The sequence below is a fragment of the Bufo gargarizans genome, chromosome 8 (genome assembly GCF_014858855.1).
Source record: "Bufo gargarizans isolate SCDJY-AF-19 chromosome 8, ASM1485885v1, whole genome shotgun sequence".
Classification (NCBI taxonomy): domain Eukaryota; kingdom Metazoa; phylum Chordata; class Amphibia; order Anura; family Bufonidae; genus Bufo; species Bufo gargarizans.
Window position 1 is genome coordinate 74,928,206 of NC_058087.1, and position 24,159 is coordinate 74,952,364.

General features: G+C 41.8%; 1 protein-coding gene across 1 annotated transcript in view; it reads right to left on the reverse strand.

Moving 5' to 3' along the window:
* Nucleotides 1-24,159, reverse strand: part of LOC122945780 (caspase-8-like) — a 56,656-nt gene that overhangs the window by 9,397 nt on the left and 23,100 nt on the right. Inside the window, exons 3-4 of the mRNA XM_044304970.1 lie at nucleotides 9,651-9,756; nucleotides 4,538-4,679 (exon numbers count right to left, since the gene is read on the reverse strand). Of these exons, the coding sequence (XP_044160905.1) occupies nucleotides 4,538-4,679; nucleotides 9,651-9,756 (248 nt within the window). The remainder of the gene's footprint in view (nucleotides 1-4,537; nucleotides 4,680-9,650; nucleotides 9,757-24,159) is intronic.

Genomic DNA, 24,159 nt, shown 5'->3' on the forward strand with positions numbered 1-24,159 from the left:
ATGTGATCTGATTTCCCTAGCCCCAGGTGATAAACGACCAATTAAATTGGCATCTCACCTTGCTGTTTCACAGGTTAGATCCCACATTACCTATCTTGGTATTAAAGTAGGGAGATCACCACACTCTTTATATCAGCTAAATTTTCCAAACCTGATATCCAAAATCCTGAAGGATTTAGACAGGTGGCAAAGTCTGCCGCTTTCGCTAGCGGGAAGATGTCACTTAATTAGAATGATGTGTATATCCAAATTATTATACCCCCTCCAGACTGTCCCACTGCTCTTACGTCATGCAGACATACAATTGTAATGGCAAAAGATCAAGAATCTGACTGGAGAAGCTAAAACTGAAAAAGGATCATGGTGGGCTAAACTTTCCCGACGTATTGGGTTATAACTTAACATGTATTAGTCGCCATATCCTTGACTGGGTTAACAATACCTCATATTATTCAAACCTAAAACTGGAACAACAACTCGCCAAACCATGGAATTTAGTGGCCCTACTACACACCACTCCCCGTTAAGAGATCCTTAGTTGTCAGAGATACCATAATTACATGGAAAGTAATTAGCAAGCATTTTCGCCTACCATATCAATTCTCTAAGCACCTCCCCTTGACAAACAATCCAGCCTTTGAGCCTGGAAGAAATAGTAAGATCTTCAGCCATTGGGTGAGCAAAGGAGTTAGAAAAATTTGAGACTTATTTCATGAGAAAGAACCACGATGGGCAACATCCTGCCCAAGGTAGAAAAGAAGTGGGAACTGAGAGGTCCCAACTATTTCCCCTACTTACAGGTTAGGAATTACGGTAGAAGCTTAGTCAAAGACATGACTCGGGAGTAGTCTCCTAATGATTTTGACTCCTTTCTTAAATGTACTGGCAGACCATCTATAACATCATTATATCAGACATTGAGCAGCAGGATAAGGACCAGAGACCAGAGTTATTTAAAAAATGGAGACAGATACTAGGCATCACAGAGGTTACAAACCTCGCCCGTAAAGGCCTTACGGCTTTATATAAAGCAATAATAAATGAGAACTGGAGGGAAACTCATATTAAAATATTACACCACACAATTTATGGATTTGACCTCCCCAGGTCTCCCGGGAAACCAGATAAGCTAATAGCATGTCCCAGATGTACACTGTCAAACTCTGACTTGTATCACGGCCTATGGAGCTTCCCAAAACTGTATGGGTATTGGATGCAAGTGGGACACATACTGAATAGGGTCAGCAGATTCCAAGAAGTTATTACACCATCCTTAGCTATCCTACATGTAGAGGAGGATGTGAATTACAATATAACAAAACAATAGCAAAGACAGGTGCACTCTGCAGTCTCACTAAACCCTCAAACTGATTTTAAAATTGAGAGATTAGTCAACATGTCCTACGGTGTAGAACATGTCTAAGCCCGGGCACCACGCCAAGGTTTCTCAAGTAGCCCGGGACCTAACACTCTCCTACCTGAGCCGTATGGGCAATACCAGGAGCCAGTGGGCAAATTACAGGAGCATGAGGCCGACTCACAAACAGCTCACCAGTTACCTCCAGCATGTAGCCATGCTTTCAATGGGAGGAGGGAGGAGTCTGCGAGTCCCACTCAAGACTGGCTGATATGGCCCAGGCCTCACAGGTGCACCTAAATGTGGCCTGTAGATGGAAAACAGGCACATTTAAATTGGAGTTTATACACCTCCAGGAATCTATATATACAAACTAAAAAGACAGGGTGGCATTAGCAGGAGGTGCTCAAACCCACATGCAGTTGTGCATATATACAGGGGAGCAAATCCTGCACTTGTGGCCCGTTGCTAATGGCGATCCCCAGCAAAATGCATACGGTGGAGGATGCCCGCGGCGAACCACAAGTACCACAATAGACATCTCACACAAGGTAGCAAGTGAGGATGTCATAATCAATATAACAATATAACAAAACAATAGCAAAGACAGGTGCACTCTGCAGTCTCACTAAACCCTCAAACTGATTTTAAAATTGAGAGATTAGTCAACATGTCCTACGGTGTAGAACATGTCTAAGCCCGGGCACCACACCAAGGTTTCTACCTTGTGTGAGATGTCTATTGTGGTACATCCTCCACCGTATGCATTTTGCTGTGGATCGCCATTAGCAACGGGCCACAAGTGCAGGATTTACTCCCCTGTATATATGCACGACTGCATGTGGGTTTGAGCAGGGGGAATAGGGGCCTTCCCCCAATAGGACGCAAGTTGCTGATGATAGCCAAAAGATCTCTGTTGGCACAGTGGCTGACCTTGGTTATTCCGAACATGGATGTAGTGATTGGGCAACTCAGGCATATCTTTCATCTCAAATGGCTTGAATCTCTCAAACAACCAGAGATACTTGGGAAAAAATTGTTTCAAACATCTAAACAATTTATGCTAGAATACGTCTCGTGTTCAGAATACCCAACGCTGTTGGGACCCTTTAAACTTTTGACCTGGTACTTGTTAGAAGATCTGAAAGGCACCCTGGGGAAACGAAAGGTTAGTTAAGTCCCTTAGTGCTGAGAAAAACAATCGTATAGGGAAAATTAATAGAAACGTAATGGGATTATATCTTAAAAAAGAGATAGGCTTGTGGAGTTGCTGCATAGGGAATAGTTTATTTGAGAGGGATGGCAGGGCGGGTGTGGGAGTTGTGAGGGGTAATTCTGGAATTGTTATATCCAAATGAAGAGCACACATTGTGGTGACTATTGGATCGCTTTATTTGTGTATTAATATACATCTATTTGGAAATAAAAAGCAATAAAAAGATGCTTACAAAAAAAGGGTATTATTGTGCAAAAGTAGAAAAACATAAAAAAAACTATCTGTATTTAGTATCACTGTAATCATACTGACCCAGAGAATAAAGTTATTATGCTATTAATAGCGCAAAATTTATAAAGTAAAAACTCAGTGACAGTATTATAGTTTTTTCCCACCCTCTCCCAGAATGAGTTAATAAAAAGTAAATTATTTGTACCTGTTAAGGGAAATATGGCTTTCAGCCAGAACCTCATCCTGATGACCACCCAAATATGCCTAATTATTGGACCCAGAGGTATTCACCCATTCAGTATGGGCAGTAGCATTGTGTCCCTTGTTAGCATATCTAAGGCAGTTGAACAACATCCTCTTGACCAAGAGATGGGGGAAGATATTTGGGTGGTCACAGGGTGGAGTCTATGGTGGGGGGCTGGGACACAGCAAGATATAGGTGAAAGTTGGGAGGGAGGCTGGCTCTCTCTTCCTGCCACCCACTGGACCAACAGCACTTCAGGAGCAAGCTAAGTTATATGTGTGGGTATGTATATAAGTATAATATCCCAGTAGACTTTATATGTGTACATATAGATATTTGTAGTCGGCAATTGCATTACCAGTTAGATTATATATGCTGTTTATGCAGGAGTCTCTATATGTATATGTACTAATGGTAAGATACTGGATGTGAGTTGGTTAGAAGAGTAGATCCACTAGACGGTATATTGGTGGACTCTGGATATACTGTATATACTGTATATACATACACATTATTAGCCACATTTGCTTAGCATCCAGGGTGCGCAGGAACGGAGGTGGCCGTGTGTGGTGGTGTCCTCTATGTATTGTGTTATCTGTATCTTTATGTATAATGTCTATTGCTTTGTCATCTCTATGTTACCAGTAAACTATTTTTATATATAAGTATCTGCGAGGGTTGTGTGTTGTTCCTGGGGTATATGAAGGACTGGAAGAGGTGTAATTATACACAGAATAATCGGGTTGTATGGGAAACAAGGGCAACATGCTAGGAATAGAATCGAAGGGATGGAAAACGGAGATATACATAAATCTCCATTTTCCAAGACGCAAAAATCCCCTCTTCAGTACCCAAAAATGACACCATGAAACTTGTCCCACATAAAATAAGCCATCATACAGCTACATCAATGGAAAAAATAAAAAGGTTATAGCTTTTGGAAGGCGATAATGAGAAAAAGTAAAAAAAAAAATCTTAGTCACTAAGGCCAATAACTGCCTAGTAACTAGAGCCCCTTTGCCACGAGTGAGTTTTCCGTACGGGTGCAATGCGTGACTTGAACGCATTGCACCCGCACTGAATTTTGACCTACTCATTTCTATGGGTCTGTGTAGATGAGCGTTGATTTTCACGCATCAACGCTGCTTTACATGAAAATCACAGCATGTTCTATATTATGCGTTTAACGCCGCCTGGTCCCATAGAAGTGAATGGGGTTTCCGTGAAAAACGCATTGCTTTGCTGGGAGATGTAGATGGTTATTCTTAAATAGCAGACAAAACTGACTGCACTTGCGTGCAAAAACTTCATTTTTTTTCCTGAACAGACCTGGACACAACCCGTATTGTTCGTGTGAAAGGGGCCTAAGAGGCCTTATGTCACATGGGACCCTCAACCATGTCCCACTTCTAACTGCTATCCAGTCTAACACATTGAAGCCTTTCACTGTGTCTCATATGTGTATATACACAAATATCACAATGTTTACCTGCTTTTGACTTTTCATATGATAAAATTAGTTCCTTAAAATTTTCATCTTCAACATATTCGGACATCTGCTTCAGGTAGTCAAGATTATCTTTCCTAATCATATCTTTTTTTTCGAATTCAATGAAAAGATCCCATAAATTCTGGGGAAAAAGAGAACATAATATGCTTTGTCAGAGTGAGAAAAATGAAAAATGCATGAATGTCATATAAGCAGTTTTAGGAACATGTCTAACAACCTCGTTTTTGAAGAAAAAAAATGTTTTTTAGATGGCATTAAAACCTACCTGTGCAGTAGTAATGTGGCTGCATGTCCAACTGCTAATGGTACATGTAAATGTTCTCTTCAGGAGTCAGCTCAGACCAATGACTCATTTTCCAAAGGAGCTGTCAAAATTGTTTATTTAGCACAGTTTTTATTTTTTACGGTGTTCATCTGAGTTAGGTCATGTGATATTTTCATAGAGTCAGTCGATACGGATGCGGCGATACCTAATATGTATACATTTTTTTTATTTATGTACAAACCGGATTCCCAAAAAGTTGGGACACTATACAAATTGTGAATAAAAACTGAATGCAATGATGTGGAGATGCCAAATGTCAATATTTTTTTTGTAATAGAACGTAGATGACAGATCAAACGTTTAATCCGAGTAAATGTATCATTTTAAAGGAAAAATACTTTGATTCAAAATTTCACCAAATCCCAAAAAAGTTGGGACAAGTAGCAATAAGAGGCTGGAAAAAGTAAATTTGAGCATAACGAAGAGCTGGAAGACCAATTAACACTAATTAGGTCAATTGGCAACATGATTGGGTATAAAAAGAGCTTCTCAGAGTGGCAGTGTCTCTCAGAAGCCAAGATGGGTAGAGGATCACCAATTCCCACAATGTTGCGCAGAAAGATAGTGGAGCAATATCAGAAAGGTGTTACCCAGCAAAAAATTGCAAAGACTTTGCATCTATCATCATCAACTGTGCATAACATCATCCGAAGATTCAGAGAATCTGGAACAATCTCTGTGCGTAAGGGTCAAGGCCGTAAAACCATACTGGATGCCCGTGATCTCCGGGCCCTTAAACGACACTGCACCACAAACAGGAATGCTACTGTAAAGGAAATCACAGAATGGGCTCAGGAATACTTCCAGAAACCATTGTCAGTGAACACAATCCACCGTGCCATCCGCCGTTGCCAGCTGAAACTCTACAGTGCAAAGAAGAAGCCATTTCTAAGCAAGATTCACAAGCTCAGGCGTTTTCACTGGGCCAGGGATCATTTAAAATCGAGTGTGGCAAAATAGAAGACTGTTCTGTGGTCAGACAAGTCACGATTCGAAGTTCTTTTTGGAAATCTGGGACGCCATGTCATCCGGACCAAAGAGGACAAGGACAACCCAAGTTGTTATCAACGCTCAGTTCAGAAGCCTGCATCTCTGATGGTATGGGATTGCATGAGTGCATGTGGCATGGGCAGCTTGCATGTCTGGAAAGTCACCATCAATGCAGAAAAATATCTTCAGGTTCTAGAACAACATATGCTCCCATCCAGACGTCATCTCTTTCAGGGAAGACCCTGCATTTTTCAACAAGATAATGCCAGACCACATTCTGCATCAATCACAACATCATGGCTGCGTAGGACAAGGATCCGGGTACTGAAATGGCCAGTCTGCAGTCCATATCTTTCACCTATAGAGAACATTTGGCGCATCATAAAGAGGAAGGTGCAACAAAGAAGGCCCAAGACGATTGAACAGTTAGAGGCCTGTATTAGACAAGAATGGGAGAGCATTCCTATTTCTAAACTTGAGAAACTGGTCTCCTCGGTACTCAGACGTCTGTTGAGCGTTGTAAGAAGAAGGGGACGATGCCACACAGTGGTGAAAATGGCCTTGTCCCAACTTTTTGGGGATTTTTTGACACCATGAAATTCTGATTCAACATATTTTTCCCTTAAAATGGTACATTTTCTCAGTTTAAACTTTTGTTCCGTGATTTATGTTCTATTCTGAATAAAATATTAGAAGTTGGCACCTCCACATCATTGCATTCAGTATTTATTCACAGTATTTATTCACGATTTGTATAGTGTCCCAACTTTTTTGGAATCCGGTTTGTAAGTTTTACACAATGATTTCATTTTTTAAGCAAAAAAAAAAATCATGTTTTAGTGTTTCCATAGTCTGAGAGCCATAATTTTTTCAGTTTTTGGCCGATTACCTTGGGTAGGGTATGATTTTTGCGGGATGAGATGACGGTTTTATTGGCGCTATTTTGGGGCGCGTGTGACTTTTTGATCGCTTGCTATTACACGTTTTGTGATGGTTTATTTAGCACAGTTTTTATTTTAAATTTTTTACGGTGTTCATCTGAGGGGTTAGGTCATGTGATATTTTTTAGAGCCGGTCGATATGGATGCGGCGATATCTAATATGAATGTATACTTAACTTTATTTGGGGAAAATGATGTTTTTGTTTATTTTTACTTGAAACTTTTAATTTTTGAGGGGGAAACTTAATTTTTTCAACTTTTTTTCACTTTATTTTTTGTTCCACTTTGGGGAACTTTTGGGGGTCTAATCCTTTACAATGCATTCCAATACTTCTGTATTGAATGCATTGGCTGTATGAGTAATACCGTGTGTATTACTCATACAGCTTCCGGCCTGTGAGATCCAGGGGGCTGTATCTCACAGGCTCGTCACCGGAAGGCAGTGCGATGCCGCATGGGGACCCGATAGCACCGCCACACGCCACTGCAAACCGCACGTAAAGCCGCAAAACGCAGGTTTGAATTGACCTGCGGTTTGCGGCGCCGATGCGCGGGGGGGGGGGGTCCCATGGCATTTAGCCAAGGTGCCTGCTCAATGATTTGAGCAGGCACCGGGTTCCGATCACCGCCCGCCGGGCGGCGGTGATCGGAAATGCACATGACGTACCGGTACGTCATGGGTCCTTAAGGACTCGGGAAACATGCCTTACCGGTACGTAAGCATGTGCGATATGCGATATATATCGCAATATATTGTATTCTATATTTGGAGGGGGGGGGTTTAAACGTTTTTTTACTTTTTATTTAATAACTATTAGCCTCCTTAAGGGCCTTGTCATATTCACCCTAATAGAGCTCTATCAGGGTGAATAGGACTTTACACTCTCCCTGCTGCCCTGTGGTTTGTGCACACAGCAGCAGGGAGCTGAACATGGCAGTCAGCCTCTCATGTGCCCCCCAGCCTCTCATGTGCCCCCCAGCCTCTGATCTGCCCCCCAGTATAGGGATTATAGGGATTATAAGTAAACAAAAAAGTCACTTTAATGGGGCCACTCCTCCTTGTAGTAAAAATATAACATGTCCTATCCTTGTCCGACAAGAATATGCAGTTCTAACAGAGGGCAGAAACGCACACGACCAGTATCCGTGTTTTGCAGATCTGCAGTTTGACGACCGCAGAAACGGCTATGGCCGTGTGAATGACGCCTTAGGTATGGGTTTCACTGATCTCAGAATATCTGTCACTGCTGAGATCATTTTTGAAGCTGCTTAGGTCTAATACACATGGCCATTAGAATGGAAAAACAACAGGGTTGCCATAGAAGTCCATGAGCTCTCCACTGAAGTCAGCTGAATATGGAGCTTCCAGCAACTGAAGACTGCAATTCAGTATGAAAGGTGTCTTGGGCGAATTCTTTTAACTTTTGTGACAGTATAAAAGTGTATGTTCATTTTGGATAATTATTTTGCAGTTAAAATCTAGATCTAATGTTCATAGATTCCATAGATTTGATATATGTTTCTAGTACTTATTCTTATCCTACATGATCGGTGGATATTGGATTTCCATAATTGATTTACATAAGTTGTTTCAATATGATAATTGTGACACTAATGTAAATCACATATTATGCACTTGTTTTCATTTTTACCTATGGAAACTTTTATTAACCCCTTGAGTCCCAGAAGATTTCTCATTTTTGCTTTTGAATTTTTTCTCCCTGTCTTCCCAGAGCCATAACTTTTTTAGTTTTCCGTTCACATAGTTGTATGAGGGCTTGTTTTTTGTGGGACAAATTGTACTTTCTAATGGCACCACTTAATATTACATACAATGTAGTGGGAAGCAGGGAAAAATTCCACATGGGGTGGAATTGGAAAAAAAAAAAAGCAGATCTGCCACAGTTTCACAGGTTTTATCTCTACAGCGTTCCCTATTTGGTTAAACGGGCCTGTGCTCTTCATTCTCTGGGTTAGCAGGATTATAACCATACCTTATTTATATAGTTTTTCTTGTGTTTTAATACTGAAAAAAACTGAATTATTTTTTTTTGATCGCCATATTCTGGCTCCATAACTTATTTTTTATAGTTATGTCTATGGAGCTATGTGGGGCTAATTTTTTTGTGGGCTAATCTGTACTTTTTATTGATATAATTTTGGAGTGTGTGTGACTTTTTTATAACATTTCATTCAAATTTTTTTGGGTAAGTGAAGTGATGAAAGAAATGTTTTTTTTTTCATTACACCATTCGCCATATGGGATAAATATTTTTATACTTTAATTGTTCAGGCATTTTGTGATGCAGTGATGCCCATGATCTTTATGTTTTTTTTTATTTTATTTTTTTATTGTTCAGCTATTTTAATTTTAATTTTGGGGAAAGAGGGATGACTTACATATTTTTTATTTTTTTTAACTTTTTAAAACTTAAAAAAAAATAAAAAATAGAAGGCTAGACTATGTGATCTTTAGATCGCCTTTATCTCATCTGTCCTGGAGCTGCTCCAAGTGCTGAGGCAACTAGTGCATGCACAGTGGGTTTCATCCGAGGTTGTGGACAGATGTCTCTTGTCTTTCCATCCGCGACCATTTCATGGATGAAGCACTGTGCTGTCGGGGGAGGGGGGGTAATTTATATGACCTGGGTGTGTTTAACACACATTTTGAAAATGGCATGCTTAAAGTCGCCAAGTAATTTTAACATGAGAAGAGACATTGTCGATAACATTTTTGTGGGTTTTTTCTGAGAAAGAAGGCTAATATGAATAGTTGGCCTAAAGTGACAGTGATAAAGCAAAATATCAACATTAAGCACTGATGTTCATTCCTTACCGTCACTTTTTCCAGTGTAACTTTAGGAAGAATGTCTGTAAAATTCCGTTTAACTTCCACAAGTTTGCTGTTTGATACAAGGTTTCCAAGCTCATAGAGCAAATGTCTAAAACAATGAAGAAAAGGATTTTTTTTGTTGGAAGAATTTTCATTTAGAACAATGGATGTAATAACATTATCACAAAATGAAGCTTGTCGTGATCAGGAGCTTCTTGTGAAGAAACTTAGTGACTGAATCTGGGGCACATAAGAAAGTTGCACTATATTAAGAAGTGTTACCACAAGGCTCAGTTATGATGTGGTTAGGAATGCCAGCATCTCTTTTACCAATAGAAGTTAATGAAAAAATAAGTTTCTGAGATAGACCTGGCTCTTTCAAAGTTGTGAAAACTGCGCCTTATTTACATGTGGTTGACTGCATGTATAAGATGTCCTGCTGCTTGTCACTTCTGGCCACATGGGGTATACAGTTTATTAGCCTCTTGTGGTATACACTGACAAGCAAAAGAGTAACAATGTTTTGAACTTTTGACTTTCAGGCTCCATATCTTACTATTCACTACAGCTTTGCACATGAGACTACCATCATTTTATAGACAATCATCTTGGCTAGCTCATACTTAAATTGGACTTGCAAATATTTAGCATATGATTACCGTAGATATGTAAACTCTTGTCATGTAACAGCATTGTTACTGTTTTTCTCCTGGTGGTGGAACAATCTTTTTCTTCTTGTATACTACAAATTCCAACCTGTTCTCACATTCCCTAATAGCTCAGTGTGTTCTTAGGTTGATTCCCAAGCGAAAGGTCGTGATTCGAATCCAGGAACAGCCATGAAGTAGATTTCCCAAGAAAAGAGAGACAGCAGCATACAGCTCATCGATAGCAGTATCTCGGCCAAGAAAATTGCCAAACTGCATCATGTGTCATGGAAGAATATGAAATGAAGTCCATCTATCCATTCCAAAGTCAAGAGGTGGTTATTCACGCAAAATATCGGAGTCAACAAGTCAGCTCATCACAAGATCTATCAGTTCTGTCGTGACAGCAGTGGAGGTGGCTCGTATGCATTCATAATTGTGAGATCACAGATGTCCATGCAAGCACCGTGCAACGCACATTACACAAGTCTAGAATGGAGGCCCGAAAAAAGGTGAAGTCTCTACTTCAGTTTCGTCATAAGAAGTGTCGGCTTGAGTTTGCAAAAAAGTACGAACAGTTGAATGTAGAAGATTGGTTCGTTAGAGGAAGCCTGATGATATGGGGTTGTTTAACAGCCAAAGGTGTTGGATACTTGACCAGCATCGATGGTGGTCTCAATGCTGAGCTATATGTGAGTATCCTACAAGACGAGTTACTTGGTACGCTCGAGTACTATGGGTATGAAAAAGACGACATAGTGTTCCAGCAGGACAAAGCATACATCGAGATTGGCAAAGAAATGGTTTAAAGACAATGAAGTGTAGATGTTGGATTGGCCCCCACAGCCCCCAGACCTCAACCCAATCGCACACCTGTGGGTAGAGTTAAAGAAAAAGCTACAGGTGAAACTCAAAGAATTAGAATATTGTGCAAAAGTCCATTCATTTCAGTAAGGCCTCATGCACACGACAGTATTTTTTCACGGTCTGCAAAACAGGGTTCCGTGATCCGTGTCCGTTTTTTCTTCCGTGTGTCTTCCGTGATTTTTGGAGGATCACCAGACATGAAAGAAAGTTAAAAAAAAGTAGTTTTGGTGTCCGCCTGGCCGTGCAGAGCCAAACGGATCCGTCCTGACTTACAATGCAAGTCAATGGGGATGGATCCGTTTGATGTTGACACAATATGGTGCAATTGCAAACGTATCCGTCCCCCATTGACTTTCAATGTAAAGTAAGGAGTCCCTATTGGAGTTTTCTCCAATCCGATGGTATATTTTAACTTGAAGCGTCCCCATCACCATGGGAACTCCTCTATGTTAGAATATACCATCGGATTTAAGTTACGGCACCTGAGGGGTTAATTGTGCGGGTCACAGCCCCCTGTAAGAGATCAGATGCTGCCAGGCAGCAGGGGGCAGTCATGTCCACAGTTCTTAGTATATTCTAACTTGAAGCGTCCCCATCACCATGTGAACGCCTCTGTGTTAGAATATACTGTCGGATCTGAGTTTTCACGATGTAACTCAAATCCGATGGTATATTCTAACATAGAGGAATTCCCATGGTGATGGGGACGCTTCAAGTTAAAATATACCATCGGATTGGAGAAAACGCCGATAGGGACTCCTTACTTTAATTGTGCATATCATAGCCCCCTGTAAGAGATCAGGTGCTGCCAGGCAGCAGGGGGCAGACCCCCCTCCCTCCCCAGTTTTAAATTCATTGGTGGCCAGTGCGTCCCCCTCCCTTCCTCCCCTGTATTAAATTCATTGGTGGCCAGTGCGGCCCCCCCTCCCTCACTCCCCTGTATTAAATTCATTGGTGGCCAGTGCGGCCCCCCTCCCCTGTATTAAACTCATTGGTGGCCAGTGCGGGTCCCCCTCTCCCCCTCCCCATCATTGATGGCAGCGGAGAGTTCTGATCGGAGTCCCAGTTTAATCGCTGTTGCTCTGATCGGTAACCATGGCAACCAGGATGCTACTGCAGTCCTGGCTGCCATGGTTACTTAGCAATTTTAGAAGCATTATACTTACCTGCGCTGTCTGTGACCGGCCGGGCTCTCCTCCTACAGGTAAGTGAAAGGTCTGTGCGGTGCATTGCTTATAGCACAGACCTGTCACTTACCAGTAGGAGGAGCGCCCGGCAGGTCACAGACAGCGCAGGTAAGTATAATTCTTCTAAAATTGCTAAGTAACCATGGCAGCCAGAACTGCAGTAGCGTCCTGGTTGCCATTGTTACCGATCGGAGCCCCAGCGATTAAACTGGGACTCCGATCGGAACTCTCCGCTGCCACCAATGATGGGGGGGATTTTAATTAGGGGGGGAGGGGAGGCCGCACTGGCCACCAATGAATTTAATACAGGGGAGGGAGGGGGGGCCGCACTGGCCACCAATGAATTTAAAACTGGGGAGGGAGGGGGGGGGGCGGGGGGGCCGCACTGGCCACCAATGAATTTAATACAGGAAAGGGGGGGCCGGGGGGGGGGGGGGCCGCACTGACCACCAATGAATTTAATACAGGGGAGGTAGGGAGGGGGGGCCATACTGGCCACCAATGAATTTAATACTGGGGAGGGAGGGGGGGCCACACTGGCCACCAATGAGTTAAAAACTGGGGAGGGAGGAGGTCTGCCCCCTGCTGCCTGGCAGCACCTGATCTCTTACAGGGGGCTATGATACGCACAATTATCCCCTCAGGTGCGGCACCTGAGGGGTTAATTGTGCGGATCACAGCCCCCTGTAAGAGATCGGATGCTGCCAGGCAGCAGGGGGCAGTCATGTACAGAGTTCTTAGTATATTCTAACTTGAAGCATCCCCATCACTATGGGAACGCCTCTGTGTTAGAATATACTGTCGGATCTGAGTTTTCACGATGTGAAAACTCAGGTCTGAAAAAGCTGTATGTAGACGGATCTGCGGATCCGTCTATGCTAAAGTAGCCTATGGACACGGATCACGGACGCAGGTGGAAATCTTGTGTGCCTTCGTGTTTTTTCACTGACCCATTGACTTCAGTGGGTCCGCAGAAAATCACGGAAAACGGAACAACGGACACGGATGCACACAGCGGTCGTGTGCATGAGGCCTAATGCAAATTAAATGGAATCGCATTCAATATTCTAGGCTCAAAGTGTCAGCTAATTAATCCATACCCCCTGAGCAAAGGGTACCTCAAAATTGTGACTTTGGGGTTTCATAAGCTATAAGCCATAATCATCCAAATTATAACAAATAAAGGCTTGAAATATCTCGCTTTGCATGTAATGAGTCTCTCATATGTTAGTTTCACCTTTTAAGTCACATTACTGAAATAAATGAACTTTGCACAATATAAAAATTTTTGGAGTTTCACCTGTATATTCGTACCCAAATGAGTCAACCAGTATGCACCAACATTGGGAATGTGTAGAAGAGACCTTGGAACAGATTTCGGTCGAGACATGCTTGAATCTGATCAAGAGCATGCCCAGAAGGATTCAGGCAGTGCTCAATGCCAAAGGTGGATTTATAATACTAACAAAAAATTTTGATTTTAGGAGCAAAACAGTAACAATGCACTTACATGACAAGTTTCTGAATAACTAATCATATGCTAAATAGTTGCAAGTCCAATTTCTATATGAGATAGCTAAGATGATTGTCTATAAAATGATGGAAGTCTTATGTTCGAAGCTGTAGTAGATAGTAAGATATGGAGCCTGAAAGTGAAAAGTTCAAAATAATGTTACCCTTTTCAGTGTATGTTTAACATATTTTTTTTAAACTTGTTTATTAACAAAAAACTGGTACATTGACATATACATTCTTGATACACTTCTTAGTACAAAAGATAAAGCAAAACATACATTTCTCTATAAACTGTGATTAACTCAGTTGCCTATTGCAGGGCTGGCCAACCTGCGGCTCTCCAGCTGTTGTAAAACTACAACTCCCAGCATGCCCTGCTGTAGGCTGATGGCTGTAGGCTGTCTGGGCATGCTGGGAGTTGTAATTTTGCAACAGCTGGAGAGCCGCAGGTTGGCCAGCCCTGGCCTATTGCATTGATGCTGCCTCCTTATTTATTTAAACCTTACATTGAATATACTTACAGGTATTCCCATTAAGCCAACTGACCTGTGGAATCTCTAGTTGATTAAATGGCTTGTCGTAGTCTCGAGGATGAGTACTGTGTCTGAGGGGAGTCGCACCACAGACCCCACACCTTCTCAAATTTTTGTGGCTTATTACGGTGCTTGAACACCAATACAATATATGGCAGAATATGGTTTATTTGCTGCTTCCACATAGACAGGTTCGGCGTATTGGGATTATACCATCTCAAAGCAATGCATTTACGTGCCAAAAATAACGACTCCCTTAAAAAGGTTGTTGTGTAATAGTCCCAACTTTCCTCGTTTAATATTCCCATTAGGCATATCTCTAGATTGCATGCTACTGGGATCGGCAATAAGCTTGATAGAAAGAACGTCACTTCTTTCTAAAATGTGGCAATCAGATTACATCTCCACATCATGTGCCAGAAGTCCGCCTCCAGCTCCCCACACCTTGGGCATGCCGTGGAGGACACTCTGCCCATTCTGTACAGCCTAGTTGGTGTGAGATATGTTTGATGGATAATGTATAATTGTAAAATGTTGTTATTAGCTGCTGGCAACACTTGGGTTCCTGGGTTCTAACAACCCCTATAAGTGGATATTTAGCAATTATGGTGTTGGTGCTTGGAAATTTACTCTGTATAGCTGAATGAAGTTGTAAATAGGAAAAAAATTGGGTTCGGGGGATGTGGTATTTCTGGGCCAATGCTTCAAATGTCATAAACACCCCATGGTCATATAGATCTCCCAAGGTTTTAACTCCAGCTGTCAGCCATCTCTCCGCCCCCATAACTGCCTGTATCAGTGGTAACCATTGATTAGACCATACAGGTATGTCAGAAACCACCTCAGTGAAACTGGTTAGTGATTTGGTGTCCCTCCATGTCATTTGTTCCAACTTGTGCAGTGGCAGCAACGATCTTTGAAATTTAGGGGACATTTCCAATACTGACCATGGTGTGCAACATTTAAGGTAATGTTTTCGAAAATATTCTGAAATAGGCAGGTCACCAGATGTGAACCAGGTGCTAATGAGCCTTAACTGGCCTGCCAGATAATATATATGATAATCTGGCAGTGCCATACCCCCATCGATTTTAGGACGATTTAATGTGTAAAGACTTAACTTAGCTCGGGATCTGGCCCAGATAAAGATCCTGGTCAGAGAATCTATGTCTCTTAATACTGATTTGGGTATATGTACCTCTGAGTGTTGCAAAGCATAGAGGGCCTTGGGGAGTATAATCATTTTGATCAAGTTAATGCGTCCTGCCACTGAAATAGGTAGTGCCTTCCAGTTTTGAAGTTTGTTCCATATATGGCCAATCAGAGGATAAATATTAAGTGATAAGGCCTGAGAGTGTTTTTAGTGATGTTTACCCCAAGATATTTGATTGAAAGTGTCTACTACCTTCAGTCTCTCCACATGAGAAGGGCATGACCAGTTTGCTCTGCCCAGAGGCATATTCACAGATTTTCCCCAATTAATCCTGATGCATGAGAACTCCCCAAATTTGTCTATCAATTCTATTGCTCCTCTAAGAGAAGTATTGGGTGAAGAAAGATATAGAATCATGTTATCTGCATAAAGACCTACGCGGGCTTCTTTGTCACCCTGGGTCACCCCAATAATTCCATTGCTGCTTCTAACTCTAACAGCCAATGTTTCAATCGCCAGGGCGAACAGGAGTGGTTATAGGGGGCATCCCTGTCTTGTGCCTCTATGTAGATGGAAAGTCTCTGATAATCCCCCGTTTATTAGTAAACTGCTTTTCAGATTGCTGTATAAAAGATTAATCTATCTGAGAAACAGTGGACCGAAGCCATATCTCTTTAGGCATTGAAGCAAATAGGTCCTTTCTATGGAATCAAATGCCTTGGCTGCTTCTAATGAGGCCAAGGCCCAATCTGTATTTAGGGAATGCCCAAGTTGTGTGACCACCTGCACCCTTCTGATGTTTTAAGTAGTGGACTTTCCAGGCATAAATTCAGTCTGATCCGGGTGAGCCAATGCCAGAATCACCCGGTTCAGCCGTGTAGCTAAGACCCTAGTCAGGATTTTGTAGTCTACGTTCAACAATGTGATGGGTCTGTAAGAGCCACATTCTATGGGGTCTATATCAGGTTTGAGTAATAGTATGATTGTGGCCTCCATAAAAGACTCTGTCAGGCGTCCTGTCTTAAGGGCTGCAAGGAGGGTGGATAATAATTGTTGGGCTAGATCCTCTGAATATTTAGCATAAACTTCTTTAGGCGACTTCCCGTTGTTGAGGTCTGATATAGCCTGTGTTATTTCTTCTAGACTAATTGGTAGGTCTAATTGGGCACTTTGTGATGCAGTAAGTGTAGGAAGGGATATATTCTCTAGGTACGTGACTATCTCTGATTCTAATTTGGTTATACTAAATCTAGTCAACTGAAGGGCCAGATATGTCAAACAGGCCCACTAAATCCCAAAAATTAGCAAAATGTACTGATCCCATAGGACAGAGGGATAAAACTTAACATTTATTTTAGGTCGAACTAAAATTAAAGACAACAGAGGAGGAGCCTCTAGACAAAACAAATATAACAAAACAGCCCAGCAGGCAAACTAATACATACAAAAGCAGTGTGACCAAAGATTTAAAAAGAAGCAGGAACGCTCTCACCCGGTTTGTTGTTCAGGATGTCTCGTAGAGAGGACTGGGGGTGAAGAACGGTCCTTGGATGCTTCTCGTTCACACGCGAAAAATAGATGAGCCCCTTCAGGATGGTTGGAGGCAAGGTGGTTAGCCCTAGGCAACCCTAAGAGGGGGGGCAGGGGCTATTATGCCCTACCTATCTATACGGGGACTTACCCCGCAAGGAGCGTCCCCGTCCGGATGCCTGTCCCTGTGGGGACAGAAACCCTAGTAGTCCCTAATAGATGCTCCCTACGTGTCACGTTTCAGTTCGTTCACAGAATATCATCAGGGGAGGTAGATGGTACACACAGGACTATGGATTGGGCCTGTGCGACCAAAGAGACAAAGAAGGTATTTTTTAGAAAATGGGTCAGAAGCCTAAGAGAGTGTGAGGCCAGTCAGGCTAAGACACACAAGGCATGACCATAATGGACGTGTTATTCTAAATAGATGCACCAATGGGTGCCAACTATGCAATAACAATGGGCCTCAGGGACGATCAATCCAGGGGCGGGCTGTCGGCCCGCCCCTGGATTGATCGTCCCTGAGGCCCATTGTTATTGCATAGTTGGCACCCATTGGTGCATCTATTTAGAATAACACGTCCATTATGGTCATGCCTTGTGTGTCTTAGCCTGACTGGCCTCACACTCTCTTAGGCTTCTGACCCATTTTCTAAAAAATACCTTCTTTGTCTCTTTGGTCGCACAGGCCCAATCCATAGTCCTGTGTGTACCATCTACCTCCCCTGATGATATTCTGTGAACGAACTGAAACGTGACACGTAGGGAGCATCTATTAGGGACTACTAGGGTTTCTGTCCCCACAGGGACAGGCATCCGGACGGGGACGCTCCTTGCGGGGTAAGTCCCCGTATAGATAGGTAGGGCATAATAGCCCCTGCCCCCCCTCTTAGGGTTGCCTAGGGCTAACCACCTTGCCTCCAACCATCCTGAAGGGGCTCATCTATTTTTCGCGTGTGAACGAGAAGCATCCAAGGACCGTTCTTCACCCCCAGTCCTCTCTACGAGACATCCTGAACAACAAACCGGGTGAGAGCGTTCCTGCTTCTTTTTAAATCTTTGGTCACACTGCTTTTGTATGTATTAGTTTGCCTGCTGGGCTGTTTTGTTATATTTGTTTTGTCTAGAGGCTCCTCCTCTGTTGTCTTTAATTTTAGTTCGACCTAAAATAAATGTTAAGTTTTATCCCTCTGTCCTATGGGATCAGTACATTTTTATACTAAATCTATATAACTCTTGGTAGAATTGTGTGAAGGTCTGAAGGATAGTTTCTTGAGTGCAGGATTTTTAACCAGTAGAGCCACAGACTGCCAATATTGTTGAGGAGGGTGAATTGTGACTGACTAATTGAGCCAGTAATTTAGCTGATTGATTTCCAAGCTCAAAAGCTGTCTGTTTGAGGAAAAACATTTTCCTGTCCGCTTTGTCCCTGAGTATCATTAAGTATCTCCTACCTGCTTGGAGCCATGCAATTCTTAGAGTCTGTCGGGTGACGATTATTGCTGTTCCAGTGCATTACACTGATATTCCATCTCGATCTCCAAGCGGCTGGTATCCTTTTTTATGTATAAGATGCTAGCGTGTAAGTACCCGCGGAGGAAAGCCTTTAAAGTATCCAATACCAGAACTTTATTGGGTTCATTCGCATGTATTTCCAGGAACTCTTTGAACTGGTGAGATGTCCCCTCTGCTGAGCCCATCAGATTCAGCCAAAACGGATGTATATTCATCCGATACATTACTGACCACGCAACAGAGTGCCTAGCATTGGCAAGTGGTCTGATATTACTCTGGATAAGAACAATATGGAGCAGAGATTTAAAATCGCCATATTATTACCTAACATATAATCAAGTCGACATAGGGAGTTGTGACCTCCGCTATGGCAGGAGTACACCCTGTCTCTAGGATGCTTGGCCCTCCAAAGGTCAACCCATCTAAACTCAGATAGAAACCGATTAAGCCTCGATGGGCTCCCTGCACTTATCGGGTCTGCTATGTCTATTAATCAATCTAGTGAGGGGTCTAACATCATATTTAAGTCTCCCATACAGATTAGTCTAGAGTGTGGGTAAGCAGCTTCATAGGTGACTGCTAGGTGTAGTACTTGCATAGAACCAGGTGGGGGGTTACATATACCTAATAGTGTGTACTGTACATTGTCAATCAGAGCATAAACAAAGACATATCTGCCTTCTGAATCAACGGCCAAGACTTTTACCTCCCAGCGTAGTTGTTTATGGATTAATAATGTTGTGCTTTTTCATAGGTACATAACATTATATCTAAATATCCTAATTATAGTGAATTTGATATATAATAGGCCATGTTGTGTTATATTCACCATTTCGTATGTATTTTAAAGTAGGCCGAAAGATTTTCATGGAAAAGACACAGTTCATATAATTTTTTCTGTAGATGTACCAGTCTGAGAAGAGTCATTCTTGTCTCCTTACAGATTTATTACTGAGATAAGGATATTCTCTAGACTCTCTGGTGCTAATTACACCTACGGTTTAATGTCTATTGATGAAGCAGAAAAAATGTGATGTACAGTACAGACCAAAAGTTTGGACACACCTTCTCATTCAAAAAGTTTTCTTTATTTTCATGACTATGATTCACACTGTAGATTCACACTGAAGGCATCAAAACTATGAATTAACACATAGGTTCTTCAAAGTAGCCACCTTTTGCTTTGATTACTGCTTTGCACACTCTTGGCATTCTCTTCATGAGCTTCGAAAGGTAGTCACCTGAAATGGTTTTTACTTCACAGGTGTGCCCTGTCAGGTTTAATAAGTGAAATTTCTTGCCTTATAAATGGGGTTGGGACTATCAGTTGCGTTGTGGAGAAGTCAGGTGGATACACAGCTGATAGTCCTACTAAATAGACTGTTAGAATTTGTATTATGGCAAGAAAAAAGCAGCTAAGTAAGGAAAAACGAGTGGCCATCATTACTTTAAGAAATGAAGGTCAGTCAGTCCGAAAAATTGGGAAAACTTTGAAAGTGTCCCCAAGTGCAGTCACAAAAACCATCAAGCGCTACAAAGAAACTGGCTCACATATGGACCGCCCCAGGAAAGGAAGAACAAGAGTCACCTCTGCTGCGGAGGATAAGTTCATCCGAGTCACCAGCCTCAGAAATCACAGGTTAACAGCAGCTTAGATTAGAGACCAGGTCAATGCCACACAGAGTTCTAGCAGCAGACACATCTCTAGAAAAACTGTTAAGAGGAGACTGTGTGAATCAGGCCTTCATGGTAGAATATCTGCTAGGAAACCACTGCTAAGGACAGGCAACAAGCAGAAAAGACTTGTTTGGGCTAAAAAAACACAAGGAATGGACATTAGACCAGTTGAAATCTGTGCTTTGGTCTGATGAGTCCAAATTTGAGATCTTTGGTTCCAACCACTGTGTCTTTGTGCGGTGCAGAAAAGGTGAACTGATGGACTCAACATGCCTGGTTCCCACTGTAAAGCATGGAGGAGGAGGTGTGATGGTGCGGGGGTGCTTTGCTGGTGACACTGTTGGGGATTTATTCAAAATTGAAGGCATACTGAACCAGCATGACTACCACAGCATCTTGCAGCGGCATACTATTCCATCCGGTTTGCGTTTAGTTGGACCATCATTTATTTTTCAACAGGACAATGACCCCAAACACACCTCCAGGCTGTGTAAGGGCTATTTGACCATGAAGGAGAGTGATGGGGTGCTGCGCCAGATGACCTGAACCCAATTGAGATGGTTTGGGGTGAGCTGGACCGCAGAGTGAAGGCAAAAGGGCCAACAAGTGCTAAGCATCTCTGGGAACTCCTTCAAGACTGTTGGAAGACCATTTCAGGTGACTATCTCTTGAAGCTTATCAAGAGAATGCCAAGAGTGTGCAAAGCAGTAATCAAAGCAAAAGGTGGCTACTTTGAAGAACCTAGAATATGACATATTTTCAGTTGTTTCACACTTTTTTGTTATGTATATAATTCCACATGTGTTAATTCATAGTTTTGATGCCTTCAGTGTGAATGTACAATTTTCATAGTCATGAAAATAAAGAAGACTCTTTGAATGAGAAGGTGTGTTCAAACTTTTGGTCTGTACTGTATGTATACATATAATGAACATTAGTTTTAGTATAAGATAATCAATAGGGCATATGTATTGTATTACAAATGTATTGCATTATATTATTGAATATTATGTCGTCATAATACATCAATGCATTTATTATCTTATATATTTCTCGCTAGGAACGCATACACTCCTAAAGCGTGATGAGAAGAATTTTAAGTGTAAACTTTGTAGTGAGATCAGACCTGGACCTTAATAGTGATGATGCTAGTAGCTTATGCAATAGTGCCACCTAGGTATGAATAGGTAACATTGTACCAATAGCTGAAATGCATTTTGGGTGATATAGTGACATCACAGTTATTATCATACGTACACGCCTAACCGATAATGATCGTAAAACTCCAAGTTAGGAAGGTGTGTCTAACTGATAAGTTTGTGATCATAAACCACACACACATGAAGGGGAGGAGGACCACAACAGAGAGCGAAAGAAGACACAAAAACACAGAGAAACAAAGAAAGGAAGCATACCCCAGGAAAAAATCCCAATGATGAGCTGACTTTCCTTAGACTCTGCATATCATTTGCACTCTTGGGTAACGTATAATTTTATTATATGTAGTATTTATTGAATTAATTAACTTGATATTTAAGAAAATACCTGCTTTATTGCTGATGTGTAATGTTAGATATACTACATCAATATTATCACTAGTCAGTAAAGATCCATATTACTGAATAAAATATCCAATATTAATATCAGAGAGAATCTCTGATTGGAACATTTCAATTCCATAGTCTGTATCAGGCTTGATAATTTTTAATTTGTGTAGCAATACTACCTGATATCAGAGATTGGTTATAGTTTGATCAGAGCAAGGGTTCGTATCTACCCTAATCATTGTTGAGTTTATTGCATATTTCTCATAATTGTCGTCGAGACGGTTGAATTACATTTTATGTTTGAGAGATAATATGGAACGCTGCCTGTCTAGCCATCCACAGATGCCTGAGAATAAAATTCCTTAGCTCAGTCCATTATATACAGTATAAGGCTACTTTCACACTCACGTTTTGGGCAAATCCGTCATGGATCGGCAAAAACGGTTCCATTACCATAATCCAACCGCATGCATCCGTTATGAATGGATCCGTTTGTATTATCTGTAACATAGCCAAGACGGATCCGTCTTGAACACTACTGAAAGTCAAAGGAAGACGGATCCGTTTTCTATTGTGCCAGATTTTGTCAGAGAAAACAGATCCGTGCCTGTTGACTTACATTGTGTGCGAGAATGGATACTTTTGGCTACGCTTCGTCAGGCAGACAGCAAAACTTTGCAGGCAGCATTTTGGTGTCCGCTTCCAGAGCGGAAGGGAGACTGATCAGAGGAAAACTAATGCATTCTGAGCGGATCCTTTTCCATTCAGAATGCATTAGGGCAAAACTGATCCATTTTGGACCGCTTGTGAGAGCCCATAACGGATCTCACAAGCGGAAAGCCAAAACGCGAGAGCAGCAGAAAGCTAATTTTAAGGTGACAGTGTGCCCCCCTACCTTCTGGGCCCCTGTGCAGCTGCACAGGTTACACATATAGTATGTCCGCCCCTGGGCAGTAGCCATCACTTGTCCTTATACAGTGGAGGTGATTGCTGTGCACTGTATAAACGCAGAGTTATTGCTGATTTTCATTATTCTTTGCCATTAGTGTCACAGTTTGAATTATTGCTTGCTAACCGCTGGATTTGCATAGGAGGCCTGCCAGGCAATTATTGGGAAGGAATAGTTCCTTCCTGATAATTGCCTGCTTGTCACTGGAGGTAAAGAGCTGCATTTACTTGTAGCAATCACCTCCACTGTATAGGGATGAGCGATGGCTACTGTCATTACTCATCCTCATACAGATTCATCATTTCTGGGCAGTAGATTCTGTTCACACAACACTATCTGCTGCCCAGGAACAATGATTTAATGTGTTACACGAAAGATCATTTCAGACAATCAACAAGTGTTTTGCTCACTCTTTGGGTGATCAGTTGAATATTTACACTGGCTGATTAATTGGAACGAGTGTATATGATAACTTTAGTTCCTGATAATTGGCCCGGCAATTAGCTGTATTATTTTTAATACAAATGGCGTGAGATAGCAGCGCACTTTCAAGCAAGGGCTCACATACTTTCAATGGGATTCAAAGTCACTAAAATCCAAAAATCCTGCCACCATTCAGGAAAAATCTGACATATTCAACACATAGCAGCTGCATGCTATTATTTTATAAATAGTGTGGGTTATACTGTTACTTATGATTGGTAGTATTATATTTATGGCAACATGCTTTGTAACTTTGTATGTGCACTTCTATGTGTGGCAGTATGTGCTTTTGCTTATGCATTAAAAATGTTTTTTGACATGAACTGATAGGGTAAGCAGTATTAATGGGAATGTGTCATTTAAAGGGGTTTTCCCATCTTAACATTTGTGGCATATCGCTACAAACGTTAGTACGGATCCGGCAGGCTGTTCTGCTGCCGGAACATCCTGCCGGACCAGCCTAACGCGGGTGTGAAAGAAGCCTTAAAGCGGCAACATGAGGACGTTGCCGCAGCTAGAAAGTGGAGAAAGATGGAGGGGAAAGAGCAGGACATTGTTCTGGACATAAAGGTATATTTGAAAAGGGCTATAACAGAGCTAGAGCCATACGAACAGTTAGAAATGGTCTGGGGTAGTAACAGATTCCCTTTAAACAAAATGTCACTATATTACCTGTCCACAGACAATTTAATTGTGTTTTATTTATTTCTCTCCTTGATTGTATTTAATTTGTGCTCCTACTTTGTCCATTTTGCACACAGCACATTCTCTTGTTTCTCTCCGTCACCCGCATACCATTCCATAATACTAGATTGTTCTATTTCATGTTAGATATTGTTGTAAATAGTCATTTATTGGTGAATGTTGTGGATGTCTGCTGTCATTCTAAAGAACTAGAGAACTAACACT